This window comes from Pituophis catenifer, unplaced genomic scaffold (genome assembly GCF_029215685.1).
Source record: "Pituophis catenifer annectens isolate HBS135680 unplaced genomic scaffold, rPitCat1.0.hap2 SCAF_13, whole genome shotgun sequence".
Classification (NCBI taxonomy): Eukaryota; Metazoa; Chordata; class Lepidosauria; order Squamata; family Colubridae; genus Pituophis; species Pituophis catenifer.
The window spans coordinates 3546780-3562617 of NW_027256893.1; the positions used below are offsets into that span (position 1 = coordinate 3546780).

Below are 15838 nucleotides of genomic sequence, written 5' to 3' on the forward strand. Positions count from 1 at the left end.
CAAGAACTTGAATGCTGAATAGGGCATCTCGTGTACCAAGATTGTTTCTGAAAAAAAAATTCTTCTCAGCCTGCAATTCTCAAAACAACTTTGCACCTGCGGATTGGCTTATTCAACACCAGTCTGAGGGGAGGGGTTTCTAATTAGTTTAACCTAATGGAATTGCATGGGAATCCTCAGATCCTGCTTCCTTTGTCGTGCTATCACTTTCCTTCAATAAAAGGTTCCTTTTGAAATGGTAATTGTTTCAAGAGTTCTGCTTTCTTGAATGGAGAGGAGAGGCAGGCCCGGCAAACAAAACAGCAGGCCAGCCTGCAGAATCTGAGGTTCCCTTGGAGCAGTGTTTCTCAACCTTGGTAGCTTGAAGATGGGTGGACTTCAACTCCCAGAATCCCCCAGCCAGTGCGCTGGCTGGGGGATTCTGGGAGTTGAAGTCCACCCATCTTCAAGCTACCAAGGTTGAGAAACACTGCCTTGGAGAAAGACTCCGCCCTGGTCCAGAGGAGTTCCAGACCACACCAGCTGGGCCAGCAGCTGGCAGCTCCCCTCACCTGTGTATTTCCAGGTTACGTCTTCCAAGAAGAGGTTGCTGTCTTTGGGCATGTGCTTCTTCAACCAGGCCCAGCAGTGAACCTGCTGGTCTGTGGGGGAAATCATGAAGAAGCTGCAGTATGAAACACAGAGAAGCGCATTTAAACCCAAAGAGGACCATTTTTATACAAAGTTTTCCGAAAAGATGCTGTCAGATAACACTTCATTATTTATTCCATCAGGCAGAGTGTTATGCCCAGGATGCTGAAGATGCTGCTCCAGCAAAAGTCTGTGGAATGTCAGCCTCAGGAGAGAGAAAGACAGGAATCACCTGTAGCACCTGGTCAAGTCAGGCACCACCTGAGCACCTGGAACAATTGGACAATGTAAGGCTTCCCAGTCCCTGCCTCCAGAGAGGAGGACAGAGATGTTCTATAACAGGGGTCTCCAACCTTGGCCACTTTAAGGCTTCAACTCCCAGAATTCCTCAGCCAGCAAAGAACTCTGAGAGTTGAAGTCCACAAGTCTTAAAGTGACCCAGGTTGGAGACCCCTGTTCTATGAGGTTTCTTCTTATTTATTTATATTTTCTATTTCTTAACTGCCCTTCTCCAAAAGCAAGGGCAATCCCAAAATGAACTCCAGGAGGGAGAGGGGTTCTTGCCAAGCAAGGGAGTAAATCTCTTGCTTAATGACAGCTGATTCCAGCCTGATTTTAAGAGGCAATTCTTGACCCATGTTTCCTTTGCCAGAAACATCTATCTGATCTCTGGCACCTTATGTGGCATCTGTGCAGCTTCTGCTTATGAAATTCTGGACTAGCTGATAACCCTGATCCAGCTCTTGGATCCTTGGACTGATTTTGGACTATTCCTCTGCACTCTCCTTTTAAAAAGCTAACCATTCAGGGCAAGCATTTGTCAGAGACTCTGCTTTGATTTGCAGGCTTTGGCTGTTGTTATCTCTTAGACCTTGAGTAAAATATGAATTACATAGCAAGGGTGTGTGAGTCAGTATTTGGAACCAGGAGTAGGACACAAAGTGTGGCAGCACCTTTTCCAAATAACCCATTTTATTAAAGAGCATAACTGTCTTAAGAGCCAGCCAATGAAAATGGCCAGTCAGGTGTTCATTATCCAATTCTGATCACAACAATTGCTTAACGCATTGTAAGCTGCCCGGAGAAGGGCGGCATATAAATCAAATTTTTTTTTAAAAAAAAAACAGGTTTCTATTTCATTTAGCAACTTTCTTGCTTGTCTCATTTCTGGAAAGGCACCTTCCATACAATGAGCACCTTATATATTCTACAGTATTCAGTTCTCTAGGCGTGCACAAGGCCCCAGTTGTGTATATCACACTATCAAAAGACTGCTTAACCATAATTTATCAGATAAACCACAGGTGACTGGCCTGACACTACAGGTTACATGTGTCAGGCCCTATACATTGGGACGCTGCCATTCTGGTGGGGAGGGCCTGGAGGCATTCCTCACTTTATAACCTTTTTCCTGTTACCTGCTTATCCTGTACTTTGATTTATCTTCCAGGAAATGCAAGGGGGGGAGGGAATGAATTGAAGGCCATCTGTTTTGTCTCAGAACTGGAGCAACTTATCACCTTCTCAGCCTGAAGTTGTCAAAACAACTTTGCACCTACGGATTGGCTTGCCCTGCACTGGACTAGACTGAGGGGAGGGGTTTCTATCTCTTTTAACCTAACGGAATTGTGTGGGAATCCTCAGATCCTGCTTTGTCTTGCTATCACTTTCCCTCAATAAAAGTTTCCTTTTGAAATGCCAATCCTTTCAAGAGCTCTGCTTTCTTGAGTGAAGAGGGGGAGGCAAGTCCTTACAACATCACTGATCAGAGTTTAAGGAAAAATAACCAGGAACGTGCAACACATTTTGGCTAAGCAAAGATAGAAATTCCTGGACTGTCTTCTGAATCTGTTTATATGGAATTAAAGTATGGAATGGGGAAAGATGCCTCCTTTTTCAAGTTAAACTCGGGTGATTCAATTTCTTTTTGTGCCTGCAGCCAAGGAGACAAATGTTATATAGAAACCAAGGGAAACCACAGCGATGGTCCACTAATATCATGAGCTGTGACATAATCATGCAAGTGATGCCACATTGAGTTTATCATTCTGACATCATCATGGCTTCAATCAGATTCTGGGTATGGATGGCAAGGTCACCAAAGGCCCCAGAGGCCGAAGCCAGGCTGTAGCTGGGAGACCCTACCTGCGTTTGTTCAGGCGGGCTATGCTGCAGTCGTTCTCATACCCTCCGTTGTGATTGAGCATCCCCGTATGCACAATATGCCCAACTGGCACATCCAAGTCGTTGGAGAAGAGATACTGCAGAATTTCCAAAGCTTGTCCTCCCGTGGACTGCAGCAAGTGGGAGAAGGAACACAAAACGTAAGAACAGCTTGACAGAGGTGGCCTAGACACATCAGACACCCGCATTTTAGTACTCGCTGTGGCCAATCTGATGCCTATCAGCTGCCTGCAAGAGGAGATGGAGACATGGTGTCTCCTGGCACTATTCTGCTGTAGAGGCATTTGGAGCCAAACCGCCTCTGATCCAGAGATAACTTGGTACCTGGATATTAACAGCCACCAAGGTACCTGTTCAGTGTATCTATGAACAATTTAAATAGAAGTTCCACATCCAGAGGAAACATATTGTCAGCGTTCCAGAAAAACCCCCAACTCCAAGTAAAGACTCTGAAGCAAGCATTTTTTTAAAGTTCTATTTACTAGAATAGGTAAACTGGCACATCTGGGAAAACCCGAATCTGAGAGGTCCAGGTTTTCCCTCAGTAAATCAAAACCCCCCAAACCATCCCCTCACTCCTCAGACGATCACATGCTCCAATCAACCGCTGTCCCATCTCGAGACATCACTCCGACCACTCCTTCTCCAGATGCAGGATAGCCCTGACTTTGGAAGAATGCTATTATGTCTACAGACAACCCCTCTACTAACACCCCCCCCTCCTACTTCCCCACACAGGAGAAGAAAGTGGCAGCATGGAAGCTTCTGGCCTAATATGGCTTCCAAAGCTGACACCTATTTGTGAACCACTGGTTCTCAGGAACAAGAACAAAAAGAAACAAAAAGGAAGGAGCTAAAACTATGAAAAGTCCTTAACCTTAAAACCAAGTCTGGCAGATCACAATGTTTGTGTTTTGAACTTGTCTAAAAATAATCTCTACCTTCTCAAGGCATAGAATGGCTTCACATGTTACACAAAGTTAGGACTTGCAATTAAAAGTTTTACCCTGCCCCAAATTGGTTGGATTGTAAATGACACTAAGCAATAAAGACTTACTACATTCATGCCCCACTGCTTACATTGACAATATGCTACTAAGCCAAAGTCAAAGCTTAAAAATTTATGTCTGAAATCAGGTCTCTGTGTCAGACCTGCATCAACTTGGGCTTCTAAGTAAAAACGATCCTTAACTCCATTTATTGAGACAGGTATAGTTTACTAGAAGTCAAGTGAGTTACAGAAGCGTAAAGCCAGAGCTGAGATTTCGCGCCAGACTTTTGCCAGTTAACTTTCCTCCCTTGGTCCCTTCCCATGGTGTGTCTCTCATGGTCCAATCAAGTTTAAAAGAGATATTTCGGAAACGGTCACTCTACGGGTTGGCATTCTTCTCCCAGGGAAACGACCTTGGTTCTCACAGTTTTCAGTTTTCCTTTCCCCCAGGCCAGTGGTGGGTTTCAAAATTTTTTACTACCGGTTCTGTGGATGCGGCTTGGTGGATGTGGAAGGGGAAGGATACTGTAAAATGTCCATTCCCATCCGACTCCAGGGGAAGGATACTGCAAAATCCCCATTTCCTCCCGATCAGTTGGGACTCGGGAGGCAGAGAATAGATGGGGGCGGGGCCAGTCAGAATTTTTACTACCGGTTCTACTCAAAATTTCCATTACTGGTTCTCCAGAACTGGTCAGAACCTGCTGAAACCCACCTCTGCCCCAGGCCCTCGCCTGCCCTTCCAGCTTCCCCCCTTCATGGCAGACTGGCAGGGAGGTGGCACTTCTGACACCCTGCAAACAAACACGGAATGCTTCCAAATGAAAAGGAAAGCTCTGGAGGAAGACGCACTTACGCTTATCTCGAACTTGGTGAAAGAGGACATGTCAATGACACACACGGCCTCTTTGCAGCACTTGACCTCTGCCCCCACAATGTCAAACCAATCCGGCTTGTAAAACGTCTTGCTCTGATCCAGAGCCAGCAAATCTGCAGGAGAGGAAGCACAAGGCTCAGGATGGGCCCCCAAACGTGGCTCTAGGGTTTTGGGGTGCATCCAGGGGGAAATCACTCTCACCTTTCCCTGGAGGGACAAAGAATTTTGCCCTCTCAAAGCCATGCTTCTCCATCCATCGCGCTCCCTGGGCGTCCAGCCTGTCGTAAAGGGGAGACGTGCGGAGTTGCCGGCCAGTCTGGAAATCCCAGCGGGGAACTTTTAAGTCGTAAATCAGGGCTGGAGAGGGGCCACAGAACCACAGAATCAATGTGCTGGAAGGGACACAGCGCATTATCTTCCCAATCCAGACCGAATATCCTTTTACAGTCACCCAAACACCCAGATCAACCTTGAACAGTAAAAAAGACCACCAGGATATCAATCCAAACTCAAAAAATTCCTTGTAGGGAATGACTTTTGGATTTGGAACAGTTGTTCCTTCTGTTCTCTAAAACATGAACTAAATGTGTGGAGTCCTCAGTGCTCTCCGAACTTGGTTGCTTCCTTCCAGACCAGTATTTGATTCTGGGAGTTGAAGTCCACCCATCTTCAAGCTACCAAGGTTGAGAAACACTCTTCCAGATGTTTCAAGGCCTGAGTAGGTAACATCTTCCCAGCACAATGCTCAGTGTCTCAGAGAGCACCAAGGACTCCACAATTCAATCCTGAGCTACATTTTTTTTTCTTCTACAGGTACTTTTCTAATCTCTTAAGACAACTTAGGTAGTCATGAAGAAAAGCATGTACCGTATCTTTTGGAGTATAAGACGCACTTTTCCCCCCCCTTAAAAGAGGCTGAAAATTTGTGTCTTATACTCCGAATGTAGCTTTTCTGAAGCTTTTTTTCAGCCCTAATGAGGCGCTAGCAAGTGTACTGGTCTACTAGGGTTTTAACTGATTGCAGAGCTGTACCGATCTACTCATTTATTTTTGCAGGCACTGGTCTACTCATTTGTTTTCTTTTAACACTGATCAGCTGTAGGGCAGCCCTTTGAAGCCCCACAGCAAGAGTTTAAACAGTTTTTTTCCCTCTAGCCATCAGCTGGGACTCAGGAGGCAGCAATAGATTGGGGGTGGGGGACAAATAAAAGGTAAGAATAACACGCCCCCCACCCCCAATAGATTGGGGGTGGGGGGCAGGCAGAACCAGTTCGGTGATGTCATATCGTCACCGCTACCAGCTCGGCGGAACCGGGTGGAACCCACCACTGAACTATGGTTAATATGAACCTTCCTAAAAACAGGAGGAGAATGTGATTCCCCAAGAGGTTCCAAACCACTGAAAAGGCCAAGAAGAGTTTTGGTTGCTCTTTCTTGGCGATTCAGTAATAATGATAAGCAAAGTTAACACCAATAGCAATAGGCGCCTTGGGTGCAATCTTGAAACATCTGGAGCACCACTTGAACACCATCGGCATTGATAAAATCACCACGTCAGTTGCAAAAGGCAGCTGTAATCAGAACAGCTTACATCCTGTGGTGTTGTGGCCCGTGCAGCTAGTAGCTGATTCCAACAGCGAGGAGGCTGGTGTGCAGCTGGCACTCGAGTCGGACAGTGAGGAGGCTGGAGAAGATGTGGTGCCAGAGGCAGGGATTCAGCCAGGGCCTTCAGAACCTCCAGAAGCTCCCATAAGTGAAGAGGACGAAGAGGAGGAGCCTCTTCTCGATGCACGGGCGCGCAGGGCTGCCAAAAGGCAGGAGTGGCTCCTCAGGAGGAGGTCTCCTCGAGAATAAGGCTTGGGGCTAATTGGCCACTCCCTTAGCCTATTTAAGAAAGTACACAGCTGGTAACAAGCTGCAGGAAACAATTTTAGTTCGCTAATCATCGCGTTGGGATGTCTCTGCAAACCTTGTTTCTGGGCTTTCTACCAACTCCAGTTAAGACTCTGAATATCTTATCTGTGGAATTCTGGCAGGCTATTAAGAATGCTCATTAACAGCCGGCATTTGCTAAAACTGCGTTATTTGAGTAAACTAAGTTTTGCTCAGAGTTTGTGTGTGCTGTGTTCTTTGGGATTCGTAGCTGGGGCAGAACATGTGGCAATGCCATCAGGCAGCAACATTTTCCTATCCCAGACCTTTGGGAAGGACCTGATGGGTGGATAAAAATGCCAAATCCAGTCTAGGCATTTGGCTGACTGTGCAACCAAGGAAAATAATAAATTAAATATTTCCACCCATGGAGAAACCGCTTCCAAAGTCTTGAGCTTCATGGCATGGCTGTCCTGAGAGCCTCTAATGAATGAACCACCAGCTGCCAGCCAGGACACGAGCTCAACCCCTCGCCCACCTCCATGAGCCACGTGGCGAGTCCTGGGAACACGAGAGGCAGGCAAAACTTCAGGGCTACTTACGCATCACTTCCATGACCCGATGACGGAGGAAGGTACGGCTGCTCTGCAGAGCTCCAAAGCGCTTCAGGTCCAAGGGCCAGACGTTGTCGGAGGGGTAGCCGTTCACCATCCATTCAGCCAGGAACCTGTTATCAAAAACACACAGAGCTGGAAAGGGCTGCGAAGGCCAACAAGTCCGTCCATTTGCAGCACAAATTGCATCGAAGAGCCTGTTTTGTTTTTTTTTTTTATTTGATTCATATGCCGCCCTTCTCCGGAGACTCAGGGCGGCTTACAGTGCGTTAAGCAATAGCCTTCATACTTTTGTATATTTTATACAAAGTCAGCTTATTGCCCCCACAAACTGGGTCCTCAATTTACCTACCTTAGAAAGGATGGAAGACTGAGTCAACCTTGAGCCTGGCAAGATTCAAACTTACTAATTGCAGACAGCTGGAGTTAAATTACAGTGCTTAGTCTGCAGAGCTATCCAGGCTCCCTATTACTGTTATGGTCCGCCAGCGGAGTCGGAGAGCGATGAGGCTGTGGAGGAACATGGGCCAGTCCTGGAGGCTGGGGAAGGCTGAGGGCTGAGGGCTCTGCGTCAGAGGCAGAGATGGGGCCAGGGCCATCGGGGAGTGATGTGCAGACTCCGGAGCCTCCAGAGGCTGACAGTAGAGAGGCAGAGGAACAGGAGGAGCCTGTTCCTAGTGCATGTATGAGAAGAGCTGCCAGAAGGCAAGAGCAGATAAAGCAGAGAGGACAACTCGGGAGTAGGGCCAAGAGATGATTGGCCACTCCCATAAGGCTTAAAACAGACCAGCAATGGCTCTTGGCCTCTTTGCTGGAAAATAACGTTGATAAACTTGGTTATCATCTTGCTCGGCATCCTCTGCTTCTGAACTTTTGCCAAGTTTGCCTAATTATACCAAGGTTGGTGATAAGACTTTATGAAGACTTTGTTTGATTTAGTTTGGACTACGCTGAGAATGAGTTAATTCTCAGCTGTTCTAATAAAGTCTGTGTCAGCACTTCAACCTGCATTTACTCTAGTGCTGACATAAGAAGGAGAAGCGAAGGCGTCTGGAAAGGGACGTTTGACTTTTCACCTACTTATTTTCCCTGGAGATAATATCCCCTAGGAGATGGGATGGGAGGGGGGAAATTCCTTTGAGCTGGAGTAGATTAGGGGTAGAATGACTTGGAAGATGGCCAATGAGTGCAGGGGAGTGGGGAACGGAAAGGGAGGGTTTTGGGGCTGGACGTCAGTGTTGGCTTCGTTTGGAGTCGAGTTAGAATGTTGTGCTTAATAAATAGGAGTTTTTCTTCAAAGACTTTGTTTGAAATAAAATTTATTTGAGACGACCTCGAAACTTGACAGTTTGTTTGTTTTCGAACTGTTTGCGTCGATTACTACCTACTTGGGCCTGGGTCACAACAGAGCCCCCACCCACCCCCCGGACAGGTGGCTTTCGAATCTCCTGAAGATATCCAGAAAACCCATCACTCCCGAGTCACAGATTCCAAACCGCACAATGAGAAACGCGAGGAAAACCATAAGAGGAACTCAGAAAAGTAACTCATAGGTCACAAGCCTAGCATTTGGGGCAGCAACCCAGAGTGGTTAGGAGTGCCACTTTCTGCAAAGAAGGATAAACACAAGTCTTGTTTGCAGAAACTAGAAAAAAAAAGAAAAGGGACGTATCCATGATCTGGTTCCATACGTACCCACGATCTAGAAAAAAAACATGTGATTCAACTACTTTGACAACTGAAGTCAAATAAATGAAAGAAAAAGAGTATATGTATGTAAAAATAGGAATGCTCGTTGTAACTACCTTGACATCTCATAAACAAGTCCATAAAACTTAACTAGCTTTTTATTATAAAAAAAGGATTGCGAAAGCCTCTTCTTCTCAGTATAGTGATGTAGGACAATGGCCCCCAACTTTTTGGGCATCAGCAACCGATTCCGTGGAGAGAGATTTTCCTGCAGGCCGGAATGGGTGTGATTTTGTGTACTGCCTGCATCCCGCGGATGGGCCTTTGCTTGTTTGCACGGACCAGTTTCTGGCATGCCGCAGTTTGGTGTCAGCCCATGGATCGGGGATTAGGGACCCCTGGTGTACGATTTTAGCCTTTCAGTGAGTTAAGGGATGTGGTGGCTCAGTGGCTAAGAGGCTGAACTTGTTGATCAAAAGGTCGGCAGTTCAGCAGTTTGAATCCCTAGCGCCGCGTAACGGGGTGAGCTCCCGTGACTTCTCCCAGCTTCTGCCAACCTAGCAGTTCGAAAGCACGTAAAAAATGCAAGTAGAAAAATAGGGACCACCTTTGGTGGGAAGGGAACAGCGTTCCATGCACCTTTGGCATTGAGTCATGCTGGCCACATGACCACATCTTCGGACAGCGCTGGCTCTTTGGCTTTGAAACGAAGATGAGCACCGCCCCTTAGAGTCGGGAACGACTAGCACATATGTGCGAGGGGAACCTTTACCTTTTAAGTTAAGGGGAAAAAAGAAAGGAGTCCTTGCGGCTTTTACTCCGTTCAAATATAAGGAGGGGTAGCGCTCATCTTTGTTTCAGTAAGTTAAGGACTGAAAAAAACCATTTTCCTCCAGAGAAACCACCTGGAGCTTTCCCTCCCCACGTCCTTCCTCGACAGGAAATGAGTCCACTTACTTGCCTGCACCACCTCCAAAAGATGTCCCAGCCGCATTCATTCCTGCTAGGACGAAGTAGCCCTGTCTGGTGGGGGATTCTCCCATGATACACCGCATGTCTGGAGTAAAGGATTCTGGGCAATTCACCAGCTGCACTATCTCCAGGGCCTCCATATCCGGCATCCTCCGCAGCAAGGCACTCAGCAGTGGCTCTAATCCCCCCAAGAAGAGCAGACAATGATCTCCATCAATGGCAGAGAAAAAGGGTAGACAGCCACATCTCCTCTCCCACCACCCCAAGAGAGTGCCAGGCCTCCAACGGTGACACTTTCAGATGTTTCCTCAGAGCAAAGCATGTTTCTAACCCAGCCTGCTTTCTACAGGTAGTAATTGAAGCAGTAAAGAGAGCAAGAGATGATGGATAGAAAGAATTGCCTTCTAAATATTAAAGTAGCTTGACTGTAAGTTGGAGAAGCAGAAATAAATTAGATAAGGGATTTTTTTTTCTATAGAATAAAAAAATAATAGATAGAAAGATTAAAGGTTTATAGATGCTCGGCATTTTTTAATGTATGTTTAAATAATATAGAGGATTGTTTAAATTTGATAAATGTGAAAGAATATTAATATTATGGTAAATTAGATCAATATGAATGATGCTCAGAACTAACACTGTTCACACATAATATGGATGTATATTTATACATACATACATACATACATCTATGTATGTAATGTATATTCGGAAAAGACCTGAATACACCAAGCGTATTCGGGTCTTTTCCCATGTAAGATTGAGAGTATCTTGGTGACGTTTTGACAAGGTCCCACTCGTCATCTTCCGGCTGGTGTCTTCGGCTTCATGCCTGTGCGAGCAAAGCATGATCGGAGATGCCATCTCTCTATAAATATTGGTAAGGAGATATGAAGTGCTGGCTCTGTTGCTGCAGGCGGGTTGATTGGCTGTTTTGTTACATCTTGTTTAGTTGATATTAGTATTTATAGAGAGACGGCATCTCTGATCACGCTTTGCTCGCACAGGCACGAAGCCGAAGACACCAGCCGGAAGATGACGAGTGGGACCTCGTCAAAACGTCACCAAGATACTCTCAATCAGGGGTGGGTTCTAAATTTTTTTACTACCGGTTCTGTGGGCGTGGCTTATTTTGTGGGCATAGCTTGGAGGTCATGTGACTAGGTGGGCATGGCTAGCTGGTCAGAGTCATTTCTGGAAGGTCCTCGCACTTACGACCAGTCCTTGCACTTACGACCCAACTCATTTGTTTGCTTTTAACACTGATCAGCTGTAGGACGGCCCTTTGAAGCCCCGCGGCAAGAGTTTAAACAGTTTTTTTCCCTCTAGTCATCAGCTGGGACTCAGGAGGCAGCAACAGATTGGGGGTGGGACCAAATAAAAGGAAGAATAACGTGGGTGGGTGGGTGGGGAGAACCGGTTCGGTGACGTCATATTGTCATCGCTACCGGCTCGGCCGAGCCGGACCGAACCGGGAGGAACCCACCACTGCTCTCAATCTTACACGGGAAAAGACCTGAATACGCCAAGACTTGCATACCTGTACCCGTGAAAATCTATGAAAACATATATATATATATATATATATATATTTATACAGGTAGTTCTCGACTTACTGCAGTTCATTTAGTGACAATTTGAAGTTACAACAGCATCAAAAAAGTGATTTATGACCATTTTTCACACTTACAACCGCTGCAGCATCCCCATGGTCATATGATCAAAATTTGGATGCTTGGCAATTCATATTTATGACGATTGCAGTGTCCTGAGGTCAAAGATCACTCTTTGAGACCTTCTGACAAGCAAAGTCAATGGGGAAACAAGATTCATTAGAACTGTATTATTAACTTAACAACTGTTGAAAGAAAAGTCATAAAATGGGGCAAAACTCACCTAAAATTTTTTTTTTTAACAACAGAAATGTTGGGCGCAATTGCAGTTATAAGTCGAGGACAACCTGTATTCTGCTCAGCAGGGTGCCTTAGCAACATCACAGTGTCTTAAAAATGACAGATAGTCCTGGATTTACAACAGTTCATTTAGTGACCGTTCAAAGTTACACTAGTGCTGAAAAAAGTGACTCATGAACATTTTTCACACTTACAACCTTTGCATGCTGCAAAGGTCACGAGATTTATATACAAATGCTTGACAAGTGGTTCACATTTATGACGGTTGCAGTGTCCCTGGGATCACGTGATCATGTGACCTTTTGACAAGCAAAATCAATGGGAAAGCCAGATTCACTTAACAACCGTGTTACTAATCTAACAACTGCAGTGATTCACTTAACAACGGTGGCAAGAGAAGTCGTAAAATGGGGCAAATCTCATTTAATGAAGGTCTCACTCAGCAACATACATTCTGGGCTCGATTTTGGTCGTATGTCGAGGACTACCTGTACTTACACAGCAGGAAAAATACCTCGATCCTCTGAAAAATAGGGAAAGTGGAAAAGAGAGACCAGGATATATGCGCAAAATTCCTCCAAAAAACAAAGGACATTGCAATGCAGCCCCTTCATTCCCCAACTTGCTTTGCTCAGGCATCCAGAAAATTCCTTATTTTTGTGAGCTTCAATTTTGATGGGCAGCATCAAAATGGAGTAAATAAAGAAAAACAAATAAGTAAAACGGGCATTCCTTCACACCAGGGGTGGGGAACTACGGTCCCTTTGTGTTCTGCCCCAGCTATGGACCCCAAAGAACACAGCACACACAAAATTTGTACAAAACTTAATTTACTAAAATAACTCAGTCTTTTTTCAAAACAAAGGCTGTTAAGAAACTTTCTTAACAGCCTACAAGAAACCAAAGATAAAGTAATCACAATCTTACTAAGGTTGGCAGAAAGCCCAAAAGCAATTTGCAGGAAGCTGATAAGCAAGACAAGACACGAAGGTATGTGAACTAAATTGTTCCCTGCAAATTGCTTCAGTCAGCATTCTTCCTTAAATAGGCTAAGGGAGTGGCCAATTAGCCCCAAGCCTTACTCTCGAGGAGACCTCCTCCTGAGGATCCACTCCTGCCTTTTGGCAGCTCTGCGCGCCCGGGCATTGAGAAGAGGCTCCTCCTCTTCTTCCTCTTCACTTATGGACCTTCTGGAGGTTCTGAAGGCCCTGGCTGAATCCCCGCCTCTGGCACCACATCTTCTCCAGCCTCATTGTCCGACTCGGATGCCAGCTGCACAAGCTGCTGGCGCAACACTACACCAGCCTCCTCGCTGTCAGAGTCAGCTACAATCCGCACAGGCCACTGACGGGCCACAACACTTTGTGACTTGTGGACTCCAATTCCCATCATTCCCGAGCCGCCTGGAATGCTGCCTCGGGAATGATGGGAGTTGAAGTCCACAAGTCAGAAAGCGGCCGTAGTTCCCCCCCTCTGCTTTACACCAATGGTTTGGCCGCCTTACCAAAGTGATCCCAGTCTTCCTGCAAGTTCTGTATCTCCAGCTGATTCTTGCCCTCGGTGAAAATAGGCTTGGGGTTTTTCTCAAAGCCACCTGAGAGGATGCCCCCCTGCCAGCTGCGGATGTAGATCCTCCCATCCAGGTCCACAATAGCTGCAGAGGAGAGAAGCAAAGGCTTGAACCCAGGAGGAAAAACAGGATGGGGGGGTCGGGAGAGAGGGGAGAACCAACCCAAAACACAGAGGGAGGGAGACTCTCTTTGTTTGCTAAGGGCCTCAACTGCACACAGGATTCCTGCACCCAGGGCCAGGCTGCCTTCTCATGCAACTAGAAGGCCCGCTTGGCACAGAGTTCTTTGGGCTACCACAGTTACTGGTCTGGCCAAGGAGGCTGTACCACCACGGAACTGGGAAGGACTCAACTTTCAGCCTCTTGGAAGCAGTGGGGAGATGTCATCTCTGTGACACTGTCATGGTTTGTAACTGATTTTATGTCGCAAACAAGCAAAGAGCACTTAAAGGTAAGGAGCAGTGGTGGGTTCCAACTGGTGTTACCACCGGTTCTCTTCGTGCATGCACTTTGTGCGCTCCACGCAAGTGCAATAGATTTCTGCCCAGCTGAGGCGCAGCAATCCATTCTGCTGTGCCTATCAGCTGGGCTAAAAAACGAGAAATAAAGGTAGATATAATGTGCGGGCTCAGCTCACAGTCATAGAGAACCGGTTCGCTGACGTCACATCATCACCACTACCGGCTCACCTGAACCGGCCCGAACTGGGAGCAACCCACCCCTGGTAAGGAGCTAAGGATTTTTTAAAAAAAAAAAACCACATGGATCCAAGAAAGCCATCAGGGTTGTTTTGCAATCTGGGCCTAAGAACCTCTTCAGAAATCTCAACCTAGCAAGGCCATATGATATGGCCTCCTCTCGCTCACTACGAAGAGCACAGCACGGCTTTGAAAAACACAGTCCTCTGCAATGCCAACTTCAATTCATACCATGCCCTCATGCCAATGCCTTTTGCTGTCACTAAAGGGTGAAAGGGGGCTCCTTCTCATGCAGAGAAGAAGGGCTGCTGCCCAGACCTTCTCTAGCAAAGGGAACCCCAACAGGAACCCTGTAAGAGCCGAGGTGGCACAGTGGTTAGGGTGCAGTACTGCAGCTACTTCATCTGACTGCTAGTTCAGCAGATCAGTGGATCAAATCTCACCGGCTGAAGGTTGACTCAGCCTTCCATCCTTCCGAGGTGAGTAAAATGAGGACCCAGATTGTTGGGGGCAATATGCTATTTAGTATGCTGTCTTCGGTGTAAGCCACCCAGAGTCCTCGGAGAGTGGGCGGCATAGAAATATGAATAATAAAAAAAATAATTAAAAAACCCATCTAGGTGAGATGTCCCTGGAATGCTCTGGTGGTGCCCTCTGCTCAAGCAGGCCACTTCCAAGTGTTAGCACAAGCAAAGGGCACCCCAAAAGCTATCTTCACTCTTCTCCAGAGCAGCTGGGGGCTTCTTCAGAACTACAGCTATTGGGCCAAAGTATTCCTCAGCAATAGCAATAGCACTTAAGACTTATATACCACTTCACAGTGCTTTTACAGCCCTCTCTAAGCGGTTTACAGAGTCAGCCTATTTGCCCCCAACAATCTGGGTCCTCGTTTTACCAACCTCAGAATGAAAGAAGCCTGAGTCAACCTTGAGCTGGTCAGGATTGAACTTTAGGTTTGGGGCAGAGTTTGCTTGCACTACTGCATTCTAATCACTGCACATCATGGATGGATGGATGGATAGATGGCAATAGACTTATATACCGCTTCACAGTGCTTTACAGCCCTCTCAAAGTGGTTTACAGAGTTGGCCTATTGCCCCAAACAATCTGGGTCCTCATTTTACCCACCTCGGAAAAATGGAAGGCTGAGTCACCCTGGAGCCTGGTGAGGATCGAACAGCTGGCAATGAGCTGAATTAGCCTGCAATACTGCATTCTAACCAGTGCACCACCCCGGCTCCAGGAAAAGTTGGAAAGGCAGCTTCAACAAGCTTCAAGAAGCCAAGAATCTTCTCTAAATGGAATCAGGCCATGCCCAATACTGTGCTGCCTGACTCCCTTAGGTCTCGGGTCAAGGCCTTTTAAGCCTGTTCATACCCTTTAAACTCAGGGATGTTGCTGTGGCTTGTCAGCTGCCGGCCCTTCCAGCAAACAAATCAGAGGAGGAGGAGGAGGAGGCGTGGGAGTCAGAGTCAGCATCAGGGCAATCTGAGAGCTCTGAGGGGGAAGAGGGAATGGGGCTGGCACACAGAGAGAGACAGAGGTGGAGCCTGGACCATCTGTCAGCCCTCAGATGGAGAGTCGACAGCCCCCAGGTCTGGAGGTGGCTGATGAGGAAGAGGAGGATCAGCTGGGTCCAGTGCCTGACGCACGGATACGCAGAAGGCAGAGGAGAGGAGAGCAGTGGAAATCTATGGGCTGGTCCTTGGGACGGAAGAGCCACTGCTGCAAGTGAAGCCCTACCCCAGCTCTGGGGATAAAAGGCAGGGGGTGGAGATGAATAGGTGTAGCTGACAACTATTCATCTCTCTGCTGGACAGACTTGTTA

General features: G+C 46.8%; 1 protein-coding gene across 2 annotated transcripts in view; it reads right to left on the reverse strand.

The window, feature by feature from the left end:
- PDPR (pyruvate dehydrogenase phosphatase regulatory subunit) overlaps positions 1–15838 on the reverse strand; it is a 42014-nt gene that overhangs the window by 11169 nt on the left and 15007 nt on the right. For both annotated transcript variants that reach the window (XM_070952777.1, XM_070952776.1), the window contains exons 8-14: positions 13247–13396; positions 9815–10007; positions 7157–7281; positions 4884–5039; positions 4662–4795; positions 2776–2924; positions 552–664 (exon numbers count right to left, since the gene is read on the reverse strand). In XM_070952777.1, coding sequence (XP_070808878.1) covers positions 552–664; positions 2776–2924; positions 4662–4795; positions 4884–5039; positions 7157–7281; positions 9815–10007; positions 13247–13396 — 1020 coding nt within the window. The remainder of the gene's footprint in view (positions 1–551; positions 665–2775; positions 2925–4661; positions 4796–4883; positions 5040–7156; positions 7282–9814; positions 10008–13246; positions 13397–15838) is intronic.